The sequence below is a fragment of the Penicillium cosmopolitanum genome, assembly GCF_028827165.1.
Source record: "Penicillium cosmopolitanum strain IBT 29677 chromosome Unknown utg000004l:1.0-4361866.0:1.0-4365735.0, whole genome shotgun sequence".
NCBI lineage: Eukaryota > Fungi > Ascomycota > Eurotiomycetes > Eurotiales > Aspergillaceae > Penicillium > Penicillium cosmopolitanum.
This window is the reverse complement of record NW_026622674.1, coordinates 399,837-418,567: the sequence shown is the minus strand read 5'-3', so window position 1 is coordinate 418,567 and position 18,731 is coordinate 399,837. Positions and strand designations below refer to the sequence as shown.

The 18,731-nt window shown below is 50.2% G+C and overlaps 8 protein-coding genes across 8 annotated transcripts; 4 read left to right on the top strand and 4 right to left on the bottom strand.

The window, feature by feature from the left end:
- Positions 1–1,091: 1,091 nt before the first annotated feature.
- Positions 1,092–1,529, top strand: N7509_001591 (uncharacterized protein; the record flags this gene model as incomplete). The annotated part of the gene is made up of 1 exon (XM_056626228.1): positions 1,092–1,529. The coding sequence occupies one exon, from the start codon at positions 1,092–1,094 to the stop codon at positions 1,527–1,529; it is 438 nt and encodes a 145-aa protein (XP_056492023.1).
- A 253-nt stretch (positions 1,530–1,782) lies between these two features.
- On the bottom strand, positions 1,783–3,466 carry N7509_001590 (uncharacterized protein; the record flags this gene model as incomplete). The annotated part of the gene is made up of 2 exons (XM_056626227.1): positions 1,783–2,813; positions 2,884–3,466. 2 exons carry the CDS (start codon positions 3,464–3,466, stop codon positions 1,783–1,785), a joined length of 1,614 nt encoding a protein of 537 aa, XP_056492022.1.
- A 961-nt stretch (positions 3,467–4,427) lies between these two features.
- Positions 4,428–5,663, top strand: N7509_001589 (uncharacterized protein; the record flags this gene model as incomplete). Its single annotated transcript, XM_056626226.1, has 1 exon — positions 4,428–5,663. The coding sequence occupies one exon, from the start codon at positions 4,428–4,430 to the stop codon at positions 5,661–5,663; it is 1,236 nt and encodes a 411-aa protein (XP_056492021.1).
- Positions 5,664–6,674: 1,011 nt separating this feature from the next.
- N7509_001588 (uncharacterized protein) lies at positions 6,675–8,955 on the bottom strand (the record flags this gene model as incomplete). Its single annotated transcript, XM_056626225.1, has 4 exons — positions 6,675–8,116; positions 8,184–8,475; positions 8,531–8,719; positions 8,782–8,955. The coding sequence occupies 4 exons, from the start codon at positions 8,953–8,955 to the stop codon at positions 6,675–6,677; spliced, it is 2,097 nt and encodes a 698-aa protein (XP_056492020.1).
- A 383-nt stretch (positions 8,956–9,338) lies between these two features.
- On the top strand, positions 9,339–11,086 carry N7509_001587 (NADPH-adrenodoxin reductase; the record flags this gene model as incomplete). The annotated part of the gene is made up of 3 exons (XM_056626224.1): positions 9,339–9,620; positions 9,708–10,139; positions 10,214–11,086. The coding sequence occupies 3 exons, from the start codon at positions 9,339–9,341 to the stop codon at positions 11,084–11,086; spliced, it is 1,587 nt and encodes a 528-aa protein (XP_056492019.1).
- Positions 11,087–11,362: 276 nt separating this feature from the next.
- Positions 11,363–11,851, bottom strand: aspf13 (allergenic cerato-platanin Asp F13; the record flags this gene model as incomplete). The annotated part of the gene is made up of 1 exon (XM_056626223.1): positions 11,363–11,851. The coding sequence occupies one exon, from the start codon at positions 11,849–11,851 to the stop codon at positions 11,363–11,365; it is 489 nt and encodes a 162-aa protein (XP_056492018.1).
- A 2,207-nt stretch (positions 11,852–14,058) lies between these two features.
- On the top strand, positions 14,059–15,407 carry gprD (the record flags this gene model as incomplete). Its single annotated transcript, XM_056626222.1, has 2 exons — positions 14,059–14,628; positions 14,697–15,407. 2 exons carry the CDS (start codon positions 14,059–14,061, stop codon positions 15,405–15,407), a joined length of 1,281 nt encoding a protein of 426 aa, XP_056492017.1.
- A 1,213-nt stretch (positions 15,408–16,620) lies between these two features.
- N7509_001584 (MDR family MFS transporter) lies at positions 16,621–18,421 on the bottom strand (the record flags this gene model as incomplete). The annotated part of the gene is made up of 3 exons (XM_056626221.1): positions 16,621–17,683; positions 17,746–18,179; positions 18,242–18,421. The coding sequence occupies 3 exons, from the start codon at positions 18,419–18,421 to the stop codon at positions 16,621–16,623; spliced, it is 1,677 nt and encodes a 558-aa protein (XP_056492016.1).
- Between the last annotated feature and the right edge of the window lie 310 nt (positions 18,422–18,731).

Below are 18,731 nucleotides of genomic sequence, written 5' to 3'. Positions count from 1 at the left end.
TTTCCCCGGTTCATGTCCTGTGCGTTAGTGCTCGCCATGAGGCAATCCTCGATTGGAGGGGTAATATCTGCCGAAGGCTTTGGACGAATGGGAAGAGTAACTTCAAAAGCGACTCCTACTATTCTAACCGCCCGGGTGTTCAATGTCACATCATTCCTGCAGCCACGAACTAACTCTAGTCCCACTACGGAGTAGGGCTGTCAAGAGCACCAAGCCTGACCCCGGTACCGGCTAGTTCGGCTCTTCCGCCAGCGGTTTTCATATTATCCATGAATATTTCTCTATTTCTGTCTCCAAAAGTCATTTCGAATTTATTTTGTTGTCAATCTTCACTTCTTCCGAATCCTCTTTCGTATAGCAAGATGAGGCGAGCTCTACAAATACTCGTTTGTTGTTTCGCTTATCCATTGATCGTCTCCTCTAAAGCTGACCCAGATTACAATGCATCTCTTCCATTACGGCCAAGAAACGTAACAACCTGGATCAATGACTCAGAAATATACCTCTGGGTTGGCTCGTAAGTTAAAAGTCCGAGTCGGGTAACTGATTGCCCAGTACTAAATGTCTGTCACAGATATTACAACGGTACAACGAAAGTAGAGTTCACACCCGAGATCGGACGGGATGTCAACACATCAGTGTGCAAAAATCTCCAAAATCAAACATTCACTGCGAGTTACGAATCTTTTATCGCTATTACTGAAAGGGGGCCTTACAACGTGGGCGTAAATCCAGTGAATATACTGTTGGCCCTCTGGGATTTGGGAACGAACCTTTCATCGCTTGAGACCGACTCGGACCTTACCTGGATATCATCATCGTGGAAATGGCACCTCGAGTCCAGCCCGTAAGTAATACTAGATTTGAAACAAATTAAGATCACTTTCTAATTCTATTCCAGATGGGTAACGTCCGCGACTAGTAACTCTATTAACAGCGACGCGCCCAGTATCTTACCCGGCAACTGGACCTCTCCATACTATTTCGTCAAGGACGTGTTCAATTTGACATCGTCCTTTGGCATCAAGCATGCTCCATATAATCTGACAGGCACCCTTGTTGGAAAATCCTATACGTTTAATTCTCTCGATATGGATCTAGCACCCTGCGATGCCTCCTTCAAAGGCCAATATGACATGGAGCTCATCAACTTCAACTCTCTTGAAGAGGCTGGTTGGAATTGGACGTACCCAGCAGTCGAGCTACAATTCGACAGCCGAACTGCCAATCTCACTTTGGAGGGATATGCCTATGGTGTATCTCTTCAGAAGAACCCAAGGGAGCAGACAAGGGAAGATTATGATGTACAGGGCAGGTTCAAGGTTTCCTTCTCCGGGGTTATTGACCCCTACCACTCGGATATCCTGGTCAACACCAGCTCAACTCCTTCTTGGCTTCGAACCGTGGGATTCGGAAACAACTCTATGAATATAGGCTATGGTAGCGAGGGTCTTCTCTCGTTTTACCCCTCACTTTGGGGGGCCACTCTGATATGTTTCATTGTTTCCTTGGGCTTAAGTTATTTCTAGTATCTTTCGGTGAACTTGAGCGATATGAGCACTATTACTCTGGAGGTCTCCGATTTTCATGCTACGCCAGGTTTTTCCAGAAACTGGATAGCACTATTCGCGGGTCTCCTCTCGACCCCATGCTGCATGACATGCGTACAGTGGTCCTTGATTAAACAGGAAATAGTAATTACTAGTAACCTTGGAACTAGATCAACCTTTCTATAAATTCTATTCAAAAAGACCAGATTCTAGCTCTATGTCTCTCTCCCTCTCAATGACTCTCAGCCAGAAACACAGGGTTCTGCACCACTGGGTACGTAGGATAGTTAGGCTTGTAAACCTTTTGGCAGCGACTATTATACATGCCAGTCTTGCCCATCATAAGCTTCTCTTCATGCCCAGGTACACCCACTCGTGCCAGAGGGCCATTGACCGGTCGAGCCTGCGCCCAGCCAGGCCCAGCACTCGGGTTCTTAATCCACTCGACAAACCAATGGTGCATATAGTCTGCTAGCTCCTGTTCCGCGTCAGTAACGCCGTCTAACAACGAGAAGCACTCATTGCCGCCATGGAAAAAGGGAACCTCGCTACCATGCGAGGGTCCGAGGTTGGGAATTGGCAGCACGTTCGAGTAATTTCCGAACCAGCGATAGATCCATGTAGGTTGTTTGCTGGAGCGCATGTCCAGTAGGTAATCTGTCGCGCAGAGGAAACGCGCGTCGCCGTACGAGGCGCCGCTCATCAGAGAGATCGAGTCATAGTCGGCTTCATTGTAGGCGACTATAAGCTCGTCCGTCGGTACAAAGGCAAGATCCGCGTCGAAGGTACGGATCCAGGATGAGAAATTGGTATTCTCACTGCCGTAAACGTAGCCGAATATCTTGCCCTCTTGGTCGGAGTTACCGACAATCAGTGGCAGCGATGTTGGGTAGTGCCCTTTGGCAAAACGATCGACATAATTGGAGAAGCGGGTTATATTGTCCACCGACGGTGAGAACCAGGTGTTCAGGGTCGAGTTGAAAGAGGTCGTCTGGAAAGCGTAAGTGTCTGCGGCACGCAGACAGTCCAGAGTGTAGTCTTCGGCCGTACAGCTCAGACTTAACCCGGCATCCAGCATTCCCTGCACGACCTGCTTCAGTGCCACACCCGCGGGTGCAATGGCGGGACCAGACTGGGCGTTGGCAGACATCTCGATTGCACCGGCCAGGAAGGTGTCTGGGTGATTCCAGAGGTAGTGGTCAACGTGCACTCCACCAGATGAGTGCCCACCCAGTACGATGCGCGACTTGTCGCCACCAAAAGCTATTGATTAGGTTAGTTGGAGGCCATAATTATGTGAAGGCGGGGATTCACCAAGAAAAGGAAAACGCACCTTCAATGTTGTCGTGAATCCACTCCAAGGCTAGCTCCACGTCCATGATTCCAAAGTTCTGCGACTTTCCCTGGAGTTCAGGTGAATTGGGCGAGGCATATATGCTCTCGCGATAATTGAGATTCACATAAATAACACCACTGCGAGCAAAGTTGTGTCCTTGCCACTGAGCGTTGCTGCTGCCACCGGTGACCATGGCGCCGCCGTAGATATAGACAAAGACGGGAAGGTTGACTCCCTGGCGCGGAGCCCAGATGTTGAGACTAAGGCAGTCCTCACTCTGCTCCGTGATTGCTGTGCCAGACATGGCCTGGGCACACGATGGTCCGTACGCAGTGGCTTCGAATTGATCATTGTGGAATGATTCAATGGGCTGCGGAGCCTTCCAGCGATTCTCGCCAGCGGTGGTCTTGGCAAAGGGGATACCCAAAAAGACATCGGTATTATTTTGGACAAAGCCCTTGATGACTCCCTGGTCGACGATAGCTCTGGGAGAAGCGGGCCTTGGTCGATGTGTGGGCTCTGCAGCCACAACAGCCAAAGCTGTCGCCGTCAGGCTCAAAGTGCTGCGCCAGAAACCCATAGTCTTAATCGTGATGGCCGTTGGTGAGGATGGCGAGAGAAAGGCATTGTAGCGGCAGGCGATGCGGTAGCGTTAGCGTCTTTCAGTAGCGAAAGTTGCGGAACTACGCCGAAATTTACTCCTGAAGAAGCTAGCTACTGTATATGAAGCTGTTTCGTATATCTCGTCCAATCATGTCGCGGGAGTGGAGTCCAACCACTAACTACGGCTAACTACTCCGTAGTAGCTACCTCAGAGGGAACAGATTGGCCTATCTACTACTCTCTCTTTAGGTAGCTACTAGTTTGCTAATAGAAGTCGGCGAATACGGTTGTCAACAAGGGGCAGCGGATACTAGGTAGTTAGTATAGAACTACAGTATTAGGGAGTGCTCTAACCACCTGCCTGCTACCATTGAACTGACTATTAAATTGACTGTTAAGCTCAGCCTGATCAAACTACTATGCCTATATTGTGTAGGCCGCCCACATATTCGGATTCGGAAGTGCTTATTGTTCCCAAGTAAGGCTAGTAGGCACCGAATTCGAACTATATTGTATAATTCTGGCCTATATTGTACGGCCGCTGCCAGATTGGGACTCGGAAGAAGTTCAACAACTTCAAGTTATTGTTCAACTTCCTGAATCCATGGATGCCTAGGCAGTACTCGATTCTACATTCACTGTTATGTTGCCCATTATTTAAACTACTCTTTCTCCATTTCCACTTCTACTTCTTTCACACTTTCACACTTCCACTTCCACTTCAACTTCAACTTCAACTTCAACTTCAACTTCAACTTCAACTGATACACCTGGGTAGGTTTCCACTTCTCTCACTTCCACTTCATCAACTTCATCTATTCCTTCTATTTCCATCCCATTCCTTCTCTCACTTCTACTTCACTTCCACTTCATCTACTCCATCTATTCCATCTACCTCCAACTGATCCCTTCTCTCACTTCCAGTTCACTTTGTCAAAATGAACCCATCCTCCAACCCTTCCAAGCCTCCAAAGCTTGCTTCTCCGGCCCCGGCCCCGGCCCCGGCCTCCCCTACGTCCCCGACCTCCCCGACCTCCTCGGTCTCGTCCGGCAGACTTTCCAAAATTCCCCTCCCACAGCTGAAGCAGAGAATCCAGCTTGCCATCAATGCTCGCACCGATGGATACGCTACTGCCAGCGCTATAATCGTGTATTGGGAGGACGACGACACAGGCGCAGAAGCTGATGCTAAGATACTGGAAAGTACCTTCAAGAATCTACTCGGAATCGAGGCGGATATGTGGAAAATTCCGGACACGGAGCTAATGCCAACTTTGTCGCTGCATTCAAAAATCGTCAATATGATGATGGACGACCATCCCGCTGAAAATCCCCTTCAGACGCTTTTCATTTTCGCGTATATCGGTCACGGCGATATCATTTCCGTCGGGGGCAAGTCGGAACACGTTTTCAAAAGCCTGAAGCCTGGCAGACACATTTTCTGGAGCCGGGTTCGGGACTTTATGGATGACACCTACACCAGCATCCTCGCTATTCTCGATTGCTGCAAATCAGGTCTCGGGGGAGTAACGAACCCCTTGGCGCCGGCAGTTCAAGTCCTGGCGGCCTGCCTAGCATCTGAGCAAGCCCGTGGCCGGGGTATTCCTCGAGCCACCACTTTCACACAAAGACTTGCCGGTCAGCTTGACTGGGCGGACAAGTTCAAAGAAACATTCATCAATACGGAAACACTGTTCCAGAGATTGCAACTCACCAGATCCCAGGACTCGCCAACTCCAGTTCTTCAGCAAAACGGGGGACTCAAGCCAATCCTGCTGAATTTCAAGAAGAAACCAGCACCGCGAAGCCCCTCCCCATCCCGCATCCCTCGACCGAAGCTCCCAAAGCCCGACGCTCAACATGTTCTCGTCAAGCTTACGCTCACAGGCCCCGAAGCCGAGAACATAGAAGATTTCGAGAATTTTATCAAGCGCCTGCCGGCACCCTTTCACGTACGCGTGGTCGACGCCTTCAAGAGCAGCTCATCTCTGGTGATCATGCGGATGCGGTGGGAGACTTGGGCTAGACTATCGACTGTGCTGGATTTAGAACCAATCGGAGCGATCAATGGAGACTCTTTACTGCGCGGCACTGCCTCTGCCTCGGCCCCCGAGGTCCGTCAAGTGGGAGAAAATCTGCCCCTTCGCCCTGGCCCAAGCAGGGGAAAAGACTGAGCATTATGAGCACTAGGAAGGTGTCGCCTCATGATGTTCTTGTTAGTTAGCATCTCTCGATAGCTTCATCTTCCCCCTCTCCACCATCATGCTCAATCATTCAATTAGTCAATCAATCACTCAGTCAATTCTTCAGTTCTTCAATTCTTCAATGACCCAGTATCTAGCTTACTTAGTTGACAGCCGCTACGCTGCGGCGTAAATGCGACAATCAAAACCTTGTAGTACGTGGCGTTGCAAAAGTTTGAAACCCCATGTTGACTGTCCTTGTCTCCGCCTTCTAATCGCGGACTAGTAGCTACCTGAGATGGAATAGATAGGCCAATCTATTCCATCTCAGGTAGCTACCAGTTTCCCATTAGTAGGCGGTAAATCATGGTAGGCAATATGGGGTTTCAAACTTTTGCAACGCCACTGTAGTATGTCGCCCTCGAATTTACTACTGCACTCAGTGCTAGCGGGGGAACTTCGTGATAGATTACGGCGCTCTATAAGCGCAGGGTGGTCAGTACAGTAGTTTTAAGTATCCGATGCCTCTTGTTAACAGCCCTAGTCAGCCAATAGTTAGTAGTCGGAGACTAGGGCCAGAACACTAACGGCTCATGCCCGCCTTTTAATTGGCCAGGTGGTACTTTTTTCAAGCAAGATTTTGTCGGCCTATAAACTACTAGTATGGTATCTCAATACACATCTCAAATATCTATTCGGTTTCAGTCTTTCCCGGGGGCTCAATCCTAATTTGTGAAAGTCTTGAATTGTCTCATAGATACAAAAAACATAAGATCAACATCGAAATGAAAAGGCTGGCCATGTTCAGCCTAAGCCAGAAAGCAAATCAAAGAAGGCCGCTAAACAAGCCCAGGAAAAGAAAAAGAAATAGCTCGCTACATGCCACCATTCATAGAAACATGGTGAAAACGCCGATCCCAGTAAATAAATCAAAACAAAATAAAGTCCCTTGGATATCCAATTCCCATTCACATTTCCATTCCATTTGATTCCGTCTCTTCATCATAGTCCGGCAAATCTCGCCCATCCGGCAGCCCGGGTCGGTGAAGCTCCTTGGCTCTGTTGCTGATTCGGACTTGGAGTCTCCTCGATGGGCTGGCTGCCACGTCCCTCCTCGGCGATTTTACCACTCACGTCACGACGACGACCGACGCCCAGGCCGGCAATATAGCTACCATAGGAAGATAAGGAGGCACCAACACTAGCACCAATACCAGCTCGGGCTGTGTCTGCACCAGAGTTGCTGACGACACGTCCCCTGCGATCACCCTCTGACATTGCCGCTGAGCGGCTGCTCAGGTAGCCCTCATCGCCGCTGTCGTCTTTCTTGAGAGATTGATAAGCGGACATCTTCTTGCTCTTCTTCTTGATGAGCTTTGTTGGCTGGCGGGTCATGGGCTGTTGGTTACTGATGTTGCGGGACATGTCTACACCAGGCATACCCTCCTCTTCGAGATCTCCGTAGAAGCGGCCCTTGGTAGGGGTGGAGTCGGTGGATCCAGGTTGTTGTGGGGCCTTTGACTGGTTGTTTGTAAGATTCGGGTTGTCGCTCAGAGCATAGCGTCGGACAGGGTCGGTGTCCTCGGGCTTCTCGGTAAGGATGGGTTGAGGGGTTGGAGGGTTCAGCATGAGCGGGTTGAAGGGGAGATCCTTCGAGTTCTCATCGTCTAGATTATCATGGTCGTGCTCTTCGGGGTCAGGGAAGATGTTGAAGCGTGTTTCACCAAGATCTTGCTCCTTGTCCTCTTCGTTGCCGTAGTATTCATGGATTGCCAGTTCAGCATACTCCCCTCGGGTATCTTCAGGGATCACGCTTCCAATGCTAGCAGGTTTCTGACCATATGCGAACCAGTCCCGGAAGCCACCGTTGTTGGATGTAGCAGTCGAGTTGGTACGTCTGCTGTAGACTGAGGAAGACTGTCGAAGGGCATTCTCGTCATTCTGTTGTTGGTTTTCATCCATCGGTGACACTGTGCGCTCTGAGTAGGCGACCCAGTTGTCCGAGAGGGGGCTGATGGTGTTTGACCGGTCGGCAGCGCGGGATGTCATGTGGCGCATCTGAGTACCGGGATTAACGACCTCTGCAGAGTGCCTTGCAACATTCCGATACTCAGGCGCCGGTACATCATACTCAGGAGCTGGCACGTTGGCGATAAGATCATATGGCTGGCTAGCAGGGTGCTGGAAGAGCATCTCGGGGCTTGACGGCTCGAAGTGCGAGAGACGGTGAGGCTGAACAGAGACCTGTGATTGGCGTTTATCACTCATAAAACCACCAGACTGGTAAGCTGAATCACCAGAGTCACCTCGCGTATGCATGAATGCCACAGTCCGTGGAGAGCCAATGAGTGGATCCTCGGAGTTCAAGGTGGAGGAGCTCATGTGCTTCTCGCCGATATCAATATCCTTGCGGCTTCTGCGAGGACGGGCAGTGAGGTTGTCTTCTAGTGGGTTCATATCCGGTGGCAAGTGAGAGATCCTTCGGAACATAACAGCCAAGAATATTGATACGCCGAGCGAGATGAGGTGCAATCCCCCCATTGACAAGAGCGCAAATGAAAGTTGCCTGGGCAATTGGCACGATCATGCCGACCTTGTTATCCAAAAGGGTACTCCAGTTGTACGCATCTTGGGTATATTCTTGGTGGGCGACAAAGGCAGTAAACACGTAGAATGGGATCAACCCAGCGTCAAGGGTCGAGGCGAAAATTCCGTAACTGGCTTGCGAAGCAGGAGGGCGGTTGACAGGGGAGCGCGAGAAATGATAGATGCCATAGATCGTATGCAGAGTGGCAACGATAGGCTATGTATTTGGAGTTAGCGATCGCATTGTGGATCCTAGGATGGTGGACACTTACGCCCGCCCTCATAATCCAAATGATAGTCACAGCAGCATTCTTGATGACAATGGAGAAGAAAAGCGATGCCAGCGCACCAAGTAGAGTAACTGCACGCAGCCCCAGCTGGGTTCCACGAGCCCACTTGACGTGTTTCTTCGTGTTTGGACTCATGGGAGTCCATGTTGATTTGTTCTCAGAGCTGCCCCACTATTTATATTGTCAGTGCTGCGATCAACTATGAAGCTAGGTTCAATGGTTCGTGCGCATACCGTATCTGGGTGTCGATTGAAGTTGACCAAAGGGCCATTGGGCTTTTCCCTCGGCGGCGCGCGAATCCGGCTCGCTTGCGTCACGGCCTTGGGATTGAAGCCGTGATCGGTGGGTCCATGGAAACTGTAGGTCGATTGACGATCGTAAATGAATGGAGGCGACGATCTCCCCATGGTAGCGACTGAAAGCACCCGTGGAAGACCACGCGAGAAGGGAATGTGAGAATGTGGAGGAATGAAACTCGGAATGGGGGGATGTGATCTGACAGTTGACACTTGAGGCTGCGTACCCTCTTGATGCTTTGCGCCGTTGCCGAGCCAACAGATCCCGCTATCCCCCATACGGACTAGCGTTAGGCGGGCGATCGCGGCCCGGATGTTTGATTGGCCGACCCGAGATAAGTGTGATTGTGATCACGTGCCTCCCGATAAGCCATATCAGATCAATCATTCAGGGCAACCCTGGGAATTGCCCGCGGAGCTGCGAAGGTGACTGCTCAACCCAACAATTTCATACAGCACAGGCTTGCTTCAGCCTTCTGCACCCCGCACTAGCCATGCTGGACCGTGCCTTTGTCTGTACACAATGTACTGTGCAGCTGGCCCGGCGCTCCCTCTGGTCCAAAGCGGTGCCCTTCTCCGCTCGGCGGCTAAGCAGCAATGCCACCGGAAGCCGACCTGCCCGAGTCGCCATTGTGGGATCTGGTCCGGCCGGATTTTATGCGGCTGCACGTCTTTTGAGTAAACATGATAAAGCGACAGTTGACATGTACGAAAAGCTTCCAGTGCCCTTTGGCTTAGCACGATACGGCGTGGCTCCGGACCATCCCGAGGTGAAGGTGAGTGCTCGGCAGTCGAAGGTCCCAAGAGAGGCTATGAATCCTCTAGCTATAGCGATAATTTAGCTAATATAAAAAATTAATTAGAACTGCGAAGACAAATTCACCGAGGTTGCCACTTCTCCACGCTTCAACTTCGTCGGTAACGTTGACCTCGGCAACGACCTCCCACTATCTGCCCTCAAACCACATTACGACGCTATCCTCTTCGCATATGGCGCGTCCAAGGATAAAGAGCTAGGGATTCCTGGGGAGAAGGCCACCCGCAGTGTTCACTCTGCCCGGGCATTTGTCGGGTGGTACAATGGCTTGCCCGAGCACCGGGATCTCGACCCCGATTTGACCGGGGAAGAAGCCGTGGTGATCGGACAGGGCAATGTTGCGCTCGATGTTGCCCGGATCCTGCTTTCCGATGTTGAAGCTCTCCGGTCTACCGATATCGCCGACTATGCTTTGGAGAAGCTTTCCAAGAGTAAAATCAAACGAGTCCGGGTGGTTGGCCGTCGAGGACCACTACAGGTGAGTAACAGCAGATATCTGCGTCCAACAGCAATTGCCAAATTGATCCTAATTTCTTTTCAATTCTGCTATAGGCATCTTTCACTATCAAAGAAGTCCGTGAACTCCTCCAACTCCCATCCGTCTCCTTCGATCCGATCGCGAAAGATGTCTTTCCACCTGAATCAGTCATCAACGCTCTCCCCCGCGCACAGAAACGCCTCATGCAACTACTAGCCAAAGGCTCGGCGAATGATCCCAAAACATCCCCCAAATCCTGGTCTCTTGATTTCCTTCTCTCTCCCGACTCCCTCCACTGGTCGCCCATTCACCCCTACCACCTCACCCATGCCAAGTTCTCCCGCAATGAGCTCGACCCCTCAGACCCATATAATCCAACCTCCAAGGTAACGCCGAAATACCTCTCCAGCGGGAAACCCGCCATGGTCAATCTCCCCGCCAGCGTCTTCTTCCGTAGCGTCGGCTACAAGTCCCTCCCCCTCCCAGGCCTGGAAGATCTAGGCATCCAATTCGATACCCAGCGCGGCGTGATCTCCAACGACGGGTTTGGCCGCGTAAAGAGCCTCTCAGGGTCCGGGGAACCGCGAAAATTACCGGACGGCTCGGTGATTACCCACTTACCTGGTCTGTACTGTGCGGGTTGGGTCAAGCGTGGGCCCACGGGCGTGATTGCATCGACTATGACGGATGCCTTCACGACGGCGGATACCATAATTCAAGACCTGACTAGTCATACTTCTTCAGCAGGCTCTCTCCTGCATGCACCTCGGGATAGTACTGGTCTCGGCTGGGACGGAGTCAAAGAGGAGGCCGAGCGCCGCGGTCTGCGCCCCACGTCTTGGAAGGATTGGCAGCGTATTGATGCGGTGGAGCGCGAGCGCGGTTTACAAAAGGGTAAAGTGCGGGATAAATTTGGGAGGGTCGAGGATATGCTGCAAGTACTTTGATTCATTCTTGTACATGTTGTAGTATGTATGGCTATGTATATTACTAGTAGGCAGTGGTAGATATTTTTTTGGTGGTTTTGTAGAACACTCTGCCTCATCCCCACCGGCAGCCAGTGTGCTGGCTTGGCTGATGTATAAATTACCAGCATTCCTTCCTCCCGACTTCCCCGCCATGTCTCATCCATGCATTATTTGTAGACTCTGATCTATTCATAGCTATCGTCGATTCGGCCCAATCTTGTCTTATCCATTGAAACCTTGGAGGCCTTGGGGTCTCTACAGTCCACACTCACTATCCGCGAGCAGGGTGTAGGTAGCCGTGACACGGCCCAATGCCTCAGCCTGGTTGTTGGTGAGCAGGTTCATAGCCTGCTTACCGATATTAAAACCACCAGGTGCGGCATCGATGGCAATGACCTTAATGGTCTTGTCGACCTTGCCACCCTTATAGTGCAGCGAGTAGCAGTTGCCACAGTTGGGACTGTTCCACCCGGCGATGGTGGGTGCACCTCCGATGAGGGGGAAGGTGGGCAATTTGCCGAAGGTCGGGTATCTGCTCACAAGACCGTTGACGCCGTCTGAGCAGGAGACTGTGTTGAGAGAGGAGCCTGCAACGTCAAACTTGGGGTCGTAGGAGACAGACACTGAGGTTGCGCGGGTGAAGAGGTCAACCTCGGCCTCGGCCTCGGGTTGGGGTGCTGGGGCGGCGCCGGTGAGTTGGAGAGAGGCCATGAGGGCGACGGTAATGGCAGTGAAGTACTTCATAGTGAGAAGATAGTATAGAGAATAATGTCTATATTAAATTTTGTGGTTTTGATAGTGTGACTCGGGAGAGAAACTGAGGTTGATGGTTCTATCAATATGGCCTGGTATACACAGCCCATTTATATATCCTTGAGCGGAGCATCACGATGCCCAGATGTATAGAATGGATGACTTCTATTCCTGTCTAGCTGCGGCCTAATGCATCTAACGCCGGTGCAGGTCTTAGACATAAGGCGGGACATCACAGACTCAACAGCTGACCTGACCGCAATTGTGGTTGTCAAGCCCGATGCAACAGGGTATTCATCGTGGGGCGGGGCGGGTGTGGACGGGAGAAGAGTGAGACATACTCAAAGCGAGACTTTGACTATATTTTTTTTATCCGGAGAGGGGAATATCATGTGGTGTGAAGATCTTCTGCAGGGTCCACTAGGCTATCAAAGCCGGTTTTTTAAAGAATGTCACGGTATGGCAAGATGAGGCGAAGTACATAGGTGAATGAAGTGAGGTGAGAGCAAGGTTGCATTTAGGGATTCCACAATGGGCTGAGTCAGGTTGATATATCAATTAGGGATGGGACCTTATGAAGCATTGGTAGTAGTGTAGTAGATTCATTAAATGTATTAATTTATATACCAAAAATAAAAAATAAACTATACATGAAGTAGTATGGTATGGATGGGGTGAGGCAAAAAGACAAAAAAGAACGTCCCCGGGAAGGCTCGAACTTCCAACCTCTCGATTAACAGTCGAACGCGCTAGCCAATTGCGCCACGGAGACTTGCTTGTTGAAGGATAGCGAGATACCAAGATTGATAAGCTTGGTATTGAAATACATGGTGTTCCTTGGTAGGTTAACTCTTCTACATCTACACCACTACCCACCACCACCATGAACTAGAACATCAACCATACTACGGAGTACGAAGTATCCTCTCATCCCATTCCAAATAGATGGCCCCCGCCAAGATTGATAACCTTATGCTCCAGGGACTTAAGTTCAGGATTCTTTCCTCCATGCACTCGGTTACAGCCCCTATTGATTGAAGGATCCCGTCCCTACCCCAATACAAGGTCGGACCGAGCCAACAACACTATGTACGTAATAATTCAATTTCCATCTGGTTCGTGCTCATCGAAGCTCGCGTCCCCACCAAGCACCCACTCTGATCCTCTGATGATCCGGGCTGTTGGCGAAAATATGGACTCCGCCGATGATATTGCCCCCCTACTACGGAGCTCTGTACACTCATCGGAGTTCCCCCAGTGAGCCAGAGATTCAAGAATGGCGGGATCGGCGTCTATTTGAACCCTCGCAAACGCAAGTTCATCGTTGGATCGGCATGTTTGCCTCTTCGTCCCTGCACGTTGGCCGGTATACCCACCTTCATGCGCAACTTAAACTTCAGAAATGAAAGTATCTGGGGTTGCCACGCGGTCGAAAAGGAGTTCCCCTCTCTTCTTCCTCGCTCACCATACTATCTAAATAAGGATCATTCACTCCATAACACTCGCATACATACTTTGGGTCCCCCCTGAACATCCGTGAGCATCTCGCCTCCCACACTTTTGAGGTGGATCGGTACGCCCAATACGAACGGAGAACCCACCAGGTCAAAATCCGGTTCATCTAACTACCCACTCTACAAAAACATGTACATACGTAGACAATCCCCCGATGCTTGATTTGCACCGTCGGAGCTTAGGCTGTCCCGTTCGACTCTTTGATTGACGCCCCATTTTTGGGCAAACCTTGGAACTCATGATTATCTTCCATCGCACCGCTCAATGGTGGGGATTCTCGCCAGGGACCCAGCTGCCGGGTCCCCAATCCCACGCACTCAGCCTCATTCTCTTTCCTGGATGGAGTATATGGTACTTGCGCTCTCCACTGCCTGCCAAATAGTACGCCCACTTTGTCAGATGGGAACCATGGATCTGCTTCGTACCTGGTGTATGCTCCGTACGAGCATCAATACGGAGAACAATTGACAGGATCGCCTACTGGCTTGGCCGATCGACGTTCCCAAAAGAAGCTTCCTGACTGTGCAAGTCGGTGGAGCATGGGACACGGTTCAAGCCGAAGCCCTGGAATCCATGTGTGCCGATTCTCAAAGCCTTTCTGGCTTCTGATACAAAGTCTTTCTTTCCCCCCCAGTCCCCTCGCTTTTCCTTCCTCGGATCCCTCTCCGCATCCGTACCTCGTGATGCTTGCTCACGTTCTACGTTCTTTATCTACTGCTGGGGGTGATGGCTCTCTTGCCCGTCGCTGGGAGTTTCGTGATGAAGCTCCTCTTGAGGGTAGCGATCGGTCGCTCTTTATTGCAATGGGAGTAATTGCCCTCTTCTCACTATGCTCTACTTTCGGCCTCTTGTCATTCCTTACCTATCGGTTCATTTACTGGCAGCGCTACTATAAAAGCCCGCTCGGTCAGAACCAATACGTCGTTCTCATTTACAATCTTCTACTTGCCGATCTGCAACAGGCTATTGCCTTTACCATCAGTCTTTACTGGGCATCCCGGGGTAGTGTTCACTTTGGTGAACCGGCTTGCTACTTGCAGGGATGGTGGGTTCAGACGGGTGACCCCGGTAGTGGGCTGTTCGTTCTTTCTATTGCGCTGCATACTGGTGCAGTGGTGATGCGTGGTAGACAGTTACCATTCAACATCTTCGCTTACTGTGTTGTCGCATTGTGGATGTTCATTCTGATTTTGGGATTCATTCCTGTTGGCCTCTACGGCAAAAATGTTTTTGTAATCTCAGAAGCCAACTGGGTATGTACAATGCCTACGAGTTTTGTCCTTCTTATCATGATAAATGACTGACTTCTCTCCTTCCATAGTGCTGGTTGAGCCCCGAAAACGAAAACGAACGCCTCTGGGGCCACTATATCTGGATTTTCCTCTCCGAGTTCGGCACCATCGCTCTTTACGCCATCATGTTCTTCTATCTTCGCCGCCGGATGACGCAAGCAAAGATGCTCCGCCGAGGCCAACAAGAAAGCTTGCACCGATTGAACCGAGTCGTTATTTACATGGTTGTTTACCCATTGGTATACCTGATTCTATCACTACCCCTCGCCGCCGGTCGTATGGCTACAGCCCGGGGTGACTCTCCCAGCAAAACCTACTTCGGTATTGCCGGTTGTTTGATGGCGCTCTCTGGTTTCATGGACGTGGTAGTCTACACGCTGACCCGTCGCCACCTCCTCATCGATACCGAGCACAGTACCACCGACCGCAACTACGATAATAACACCGACTCTCAATGGCAGACACAGATCACTACCAACGCCAACGGGAGCCGCTCGAGAAAGTCCAAAGGCGGAGGATTGATGAGTTCTCGCTTGGGCTCGCGACTTCGGCCCGGCGCTTCTCACATTGATAGGGATGCGCACAAGAGTCCGTTTGAGGATTCGACCGAGAATATCGTCCCGAAGAACGATATCGAAATGAATAATCTCAATGGAGTGTACCAAGAGACTACCATTGAAATATCCCACGAGCCTGCCCCGAGCGAGTCCGCCGAACAAAGTTTTCGTCGAAGCCTTTAAGAGTTGAATTGAATGGAGTTTGAGGTGAATGGAATGGACGATGAATGATATTTCTACTTTGGACAGGGCTTTTTGATTTTTGTACATATGATTAATACCCCTTTGGCCCTGTACTTACCTTAATGAGGCAGCTGTCTGCTACAGACTTTTCTTCTCTACATAATACACGATCTTTATATTTGATCATCTTCATCTGCCATCTACTAACTAGAGTAACTACAGCAAATACTCGTCCTCATACAGAACTATGAACATAATCGTCAGGAGATTCCCCTTTAGAAAGACTGCTTGAGTTTACAGTGGAGACTTTCACATGTACATAGAATCATGTTAACTAGTTAGTTGATTAGCTAGTAGTTTGCACATGGCTAACTACCGTTTATTCTACGGAGTACTTACCCCTGACCTGACAAAATAAACTTCTGCAGAATGGCACCATTGTTCCCAAATTTCGGGATCATTCCGGCAGTCAGGGTTATGGTAGCAGAGTCCCGACGGACAAATCCACCAACCAGCTCCCACCTCTCGCGTCTTTTTTCCACCCTCTACCAGGTGGGTGGGTTCTGAATCTATTACGGAGTAACTAGCTGTTGCTTAGCTGGTGGGCTGGGTGGATATGTGGGTCGATCGAGGGTGCACAAACCCCCCGGAGGTTACCGTTTGCCCCGTTCCTCCTGCAGCCGAAAGATTCTAGAGCATTTTTTTCATGAGGATTAAATGGAGCACACCAATATAAGCTTAGTGCGGCTTGGAGGCGCTTGTGAACACGAGCGCCCCTTGGTTACATTTGGTAGATCTTCATCTCCGCGGGTATTTTTACTATGGTCGTGGCCCACATTCTGAATCTGGAAATCGGTTTGATGGTCGCGGGCTCGGCTAGCCGTGATTATTCATATGATTAATCACACACTTTACGGAGGACAATTACAATAATTCATGAATATCATTACAGGGCAGAGAGATTTTCATTGCTTGAAGGGTTCCAAGGCTGATTTTGCCTTACGTATGCCGATCTGGTGGAGTTACATGAACTATACCATGGAAATTTAGGGGGCCGAGGAGGAGAATAATGTCATGCATGCGCGGCAGGTAAAATAGTGGAGATTTTTGAAAATTTGACCCGTAATGAAGCTCAGTCTGCTGTAACTAGTTATTGTGTGCTTATACATACTATGATGCAAGAACGTAAAATTTATGTGTGCTTCTCGCTCACTCAGGACGATGTGCTTGCTTCGCTCGGGGTTTCTCCTTTGTTGATAGCTTTCTCCGCCTCCCGCTGCTCACTCTCCTTTTTGACGTTGCGCCATTCCATCCCCAGTGCTGGAAGTACTGAGACGCAGGCAAGTGCCACTGGTACGAAGTATGCATTGCGGAGGGCAGTGTTGTAGACAACCAACACGGCACTGAGTTTGTCCTTCGGCACGATATCTGCGAGTCCAGTTGCACCTGCTTGAAGAATCGCAGATGTATTGACACCGGAAATATCGGGCAATGTCTTAACCAGGTAATTTGTATAGAGATTCTGGCTGACAGCGACCCAGATCGCACCACCGAGTGATTGGAACAGAAACATCAATGCGACACCAATTGAAACGTCCGCTTGTGGGAGAACGACTTGGGCAGCCATGGTAGGCTGTTGCATCCCGCATCCTAAACCAAGACCGAAAAGAACCTGATATCCAATCCAGGCTGCATGGCCAGTGTTGACTTTGAAAGTACTTATCATCCCAGCACCTGCTGCCATGAGCAGCGTCGCAACGAACATGAACGGCACATACTGCCCCACGCTTGCAATGATCTTGCCGCTGATAATGCTCGCGACGACGAGGGCCAGAACCATTGGGATATTGTCGATGCCTGATTGAACGGCACTAGTCCCTTTCACACCCTGGAACCAGAGTGGCAGGGTGTAGAGCATGGCGACCATGGCCCCGTAGATAAGCGAGGTGTACGCGGCGGCGCAGGCGATGCTGCGCTGTTTGATAATCCGTGGGGGAATAGTCGCGTCTTCTTTGCGCCATGTTTGGACGATTGCAAAGGCGATGAAGAGAACTCCTGCCACGACTAATAGAGCGATTATGCGTCCATTACTCCAGCTGTAGGTTGTACCGCCCCATTGTAGGGCTAGGAGGAAGCATATCACGCATGGGAGGAAGAGGGCTGTGCCCAATGGATCGAGACGAATCAGTTGGCGCCTGAGTGTTGCTGTCGTGGAGAGCGACGGTGTACGGAGGAATAAGAAAATGATGAGAAGGGTGACTCCCCCAATGGGAAGGCTGATAACATGTCAGTTTGTGTATTGGGCTAGGGTAGCAGCGAGCAAAAGGTGACCACTCACTTGATGTAGAAGCACCATCGCCATGTCACTCGATCGGTAAAAGCACCACCAAGAAGCGGTCCAATAACGGCAGATATTCCAAATATCGACCCCATCAGACCGATAAATAGAGGCCGCTTGTGCAGAGGCATTACTTGGGTGATAATGACCGTGGCGCCATTCTGGATGCCCGCTGATCCCATTCCAGCAATGGCTCGACCAACAATAAATGCGGTGGAGCTAGGTGCTGCTCCACAGATAGCGGAGCCAACCTCAAAGATAACCACCGCTGCCAAAAATAGTGTCTTGGTCGAGTAGAAGGTGTATAGTCGACCCCAGAGAAGTTGTGTCGCGCTGCTGGTTAAGAGGTAGGCGCTGGCATACCAGCCGATATCGCCGATGGCATGGAATTTATCAGAAATAGCAGGGACGGCAGTTGCAATGATTGTTCGGTCCTGTTTGAGAATTGATTTAGTTTGTGGTTGGAAATTTCGAGCGGAGGAGAAATGTGACTGACCAGCGCGACGAGAAACATAGCACTCAGAAGGGCAACCACAATTAAGGTAAGTCGAACCCCTGTGTCTGATTGAACTTGAGGCTCGCTATTACCCGTAGCATCTTCGCCTGCGCCGAGTTTATCATTGGGCTGATCTGAGGGAGTGTCTCCTAGTTCTTTTGATTGTTGTGTGTCATGCATGGTGACTATTCGAGTATGATGCGATGAGAAGGAATTAAATAATACTCAGTCTAGGCCGACTCAACTTGATAGTCTGAAATGCATATATTGGAACCTTTGAACTCCTATTCTTATATGGCTGTTGTTGATTCCTTCTCGGGGCTCGAAGGATCCTTCGGCGCCGAGAAGGACCAGCCTTGCGTTACTTCGGCACCGAATTCTTTCGTAGACTCCGAGAAGGACTCAACCACACCTAAATAGCCCCTTTCTTTCTTATGACCAATTAGAATGAATAGCTTAGAATAAAACAATATTATGTCTCCATATTAAT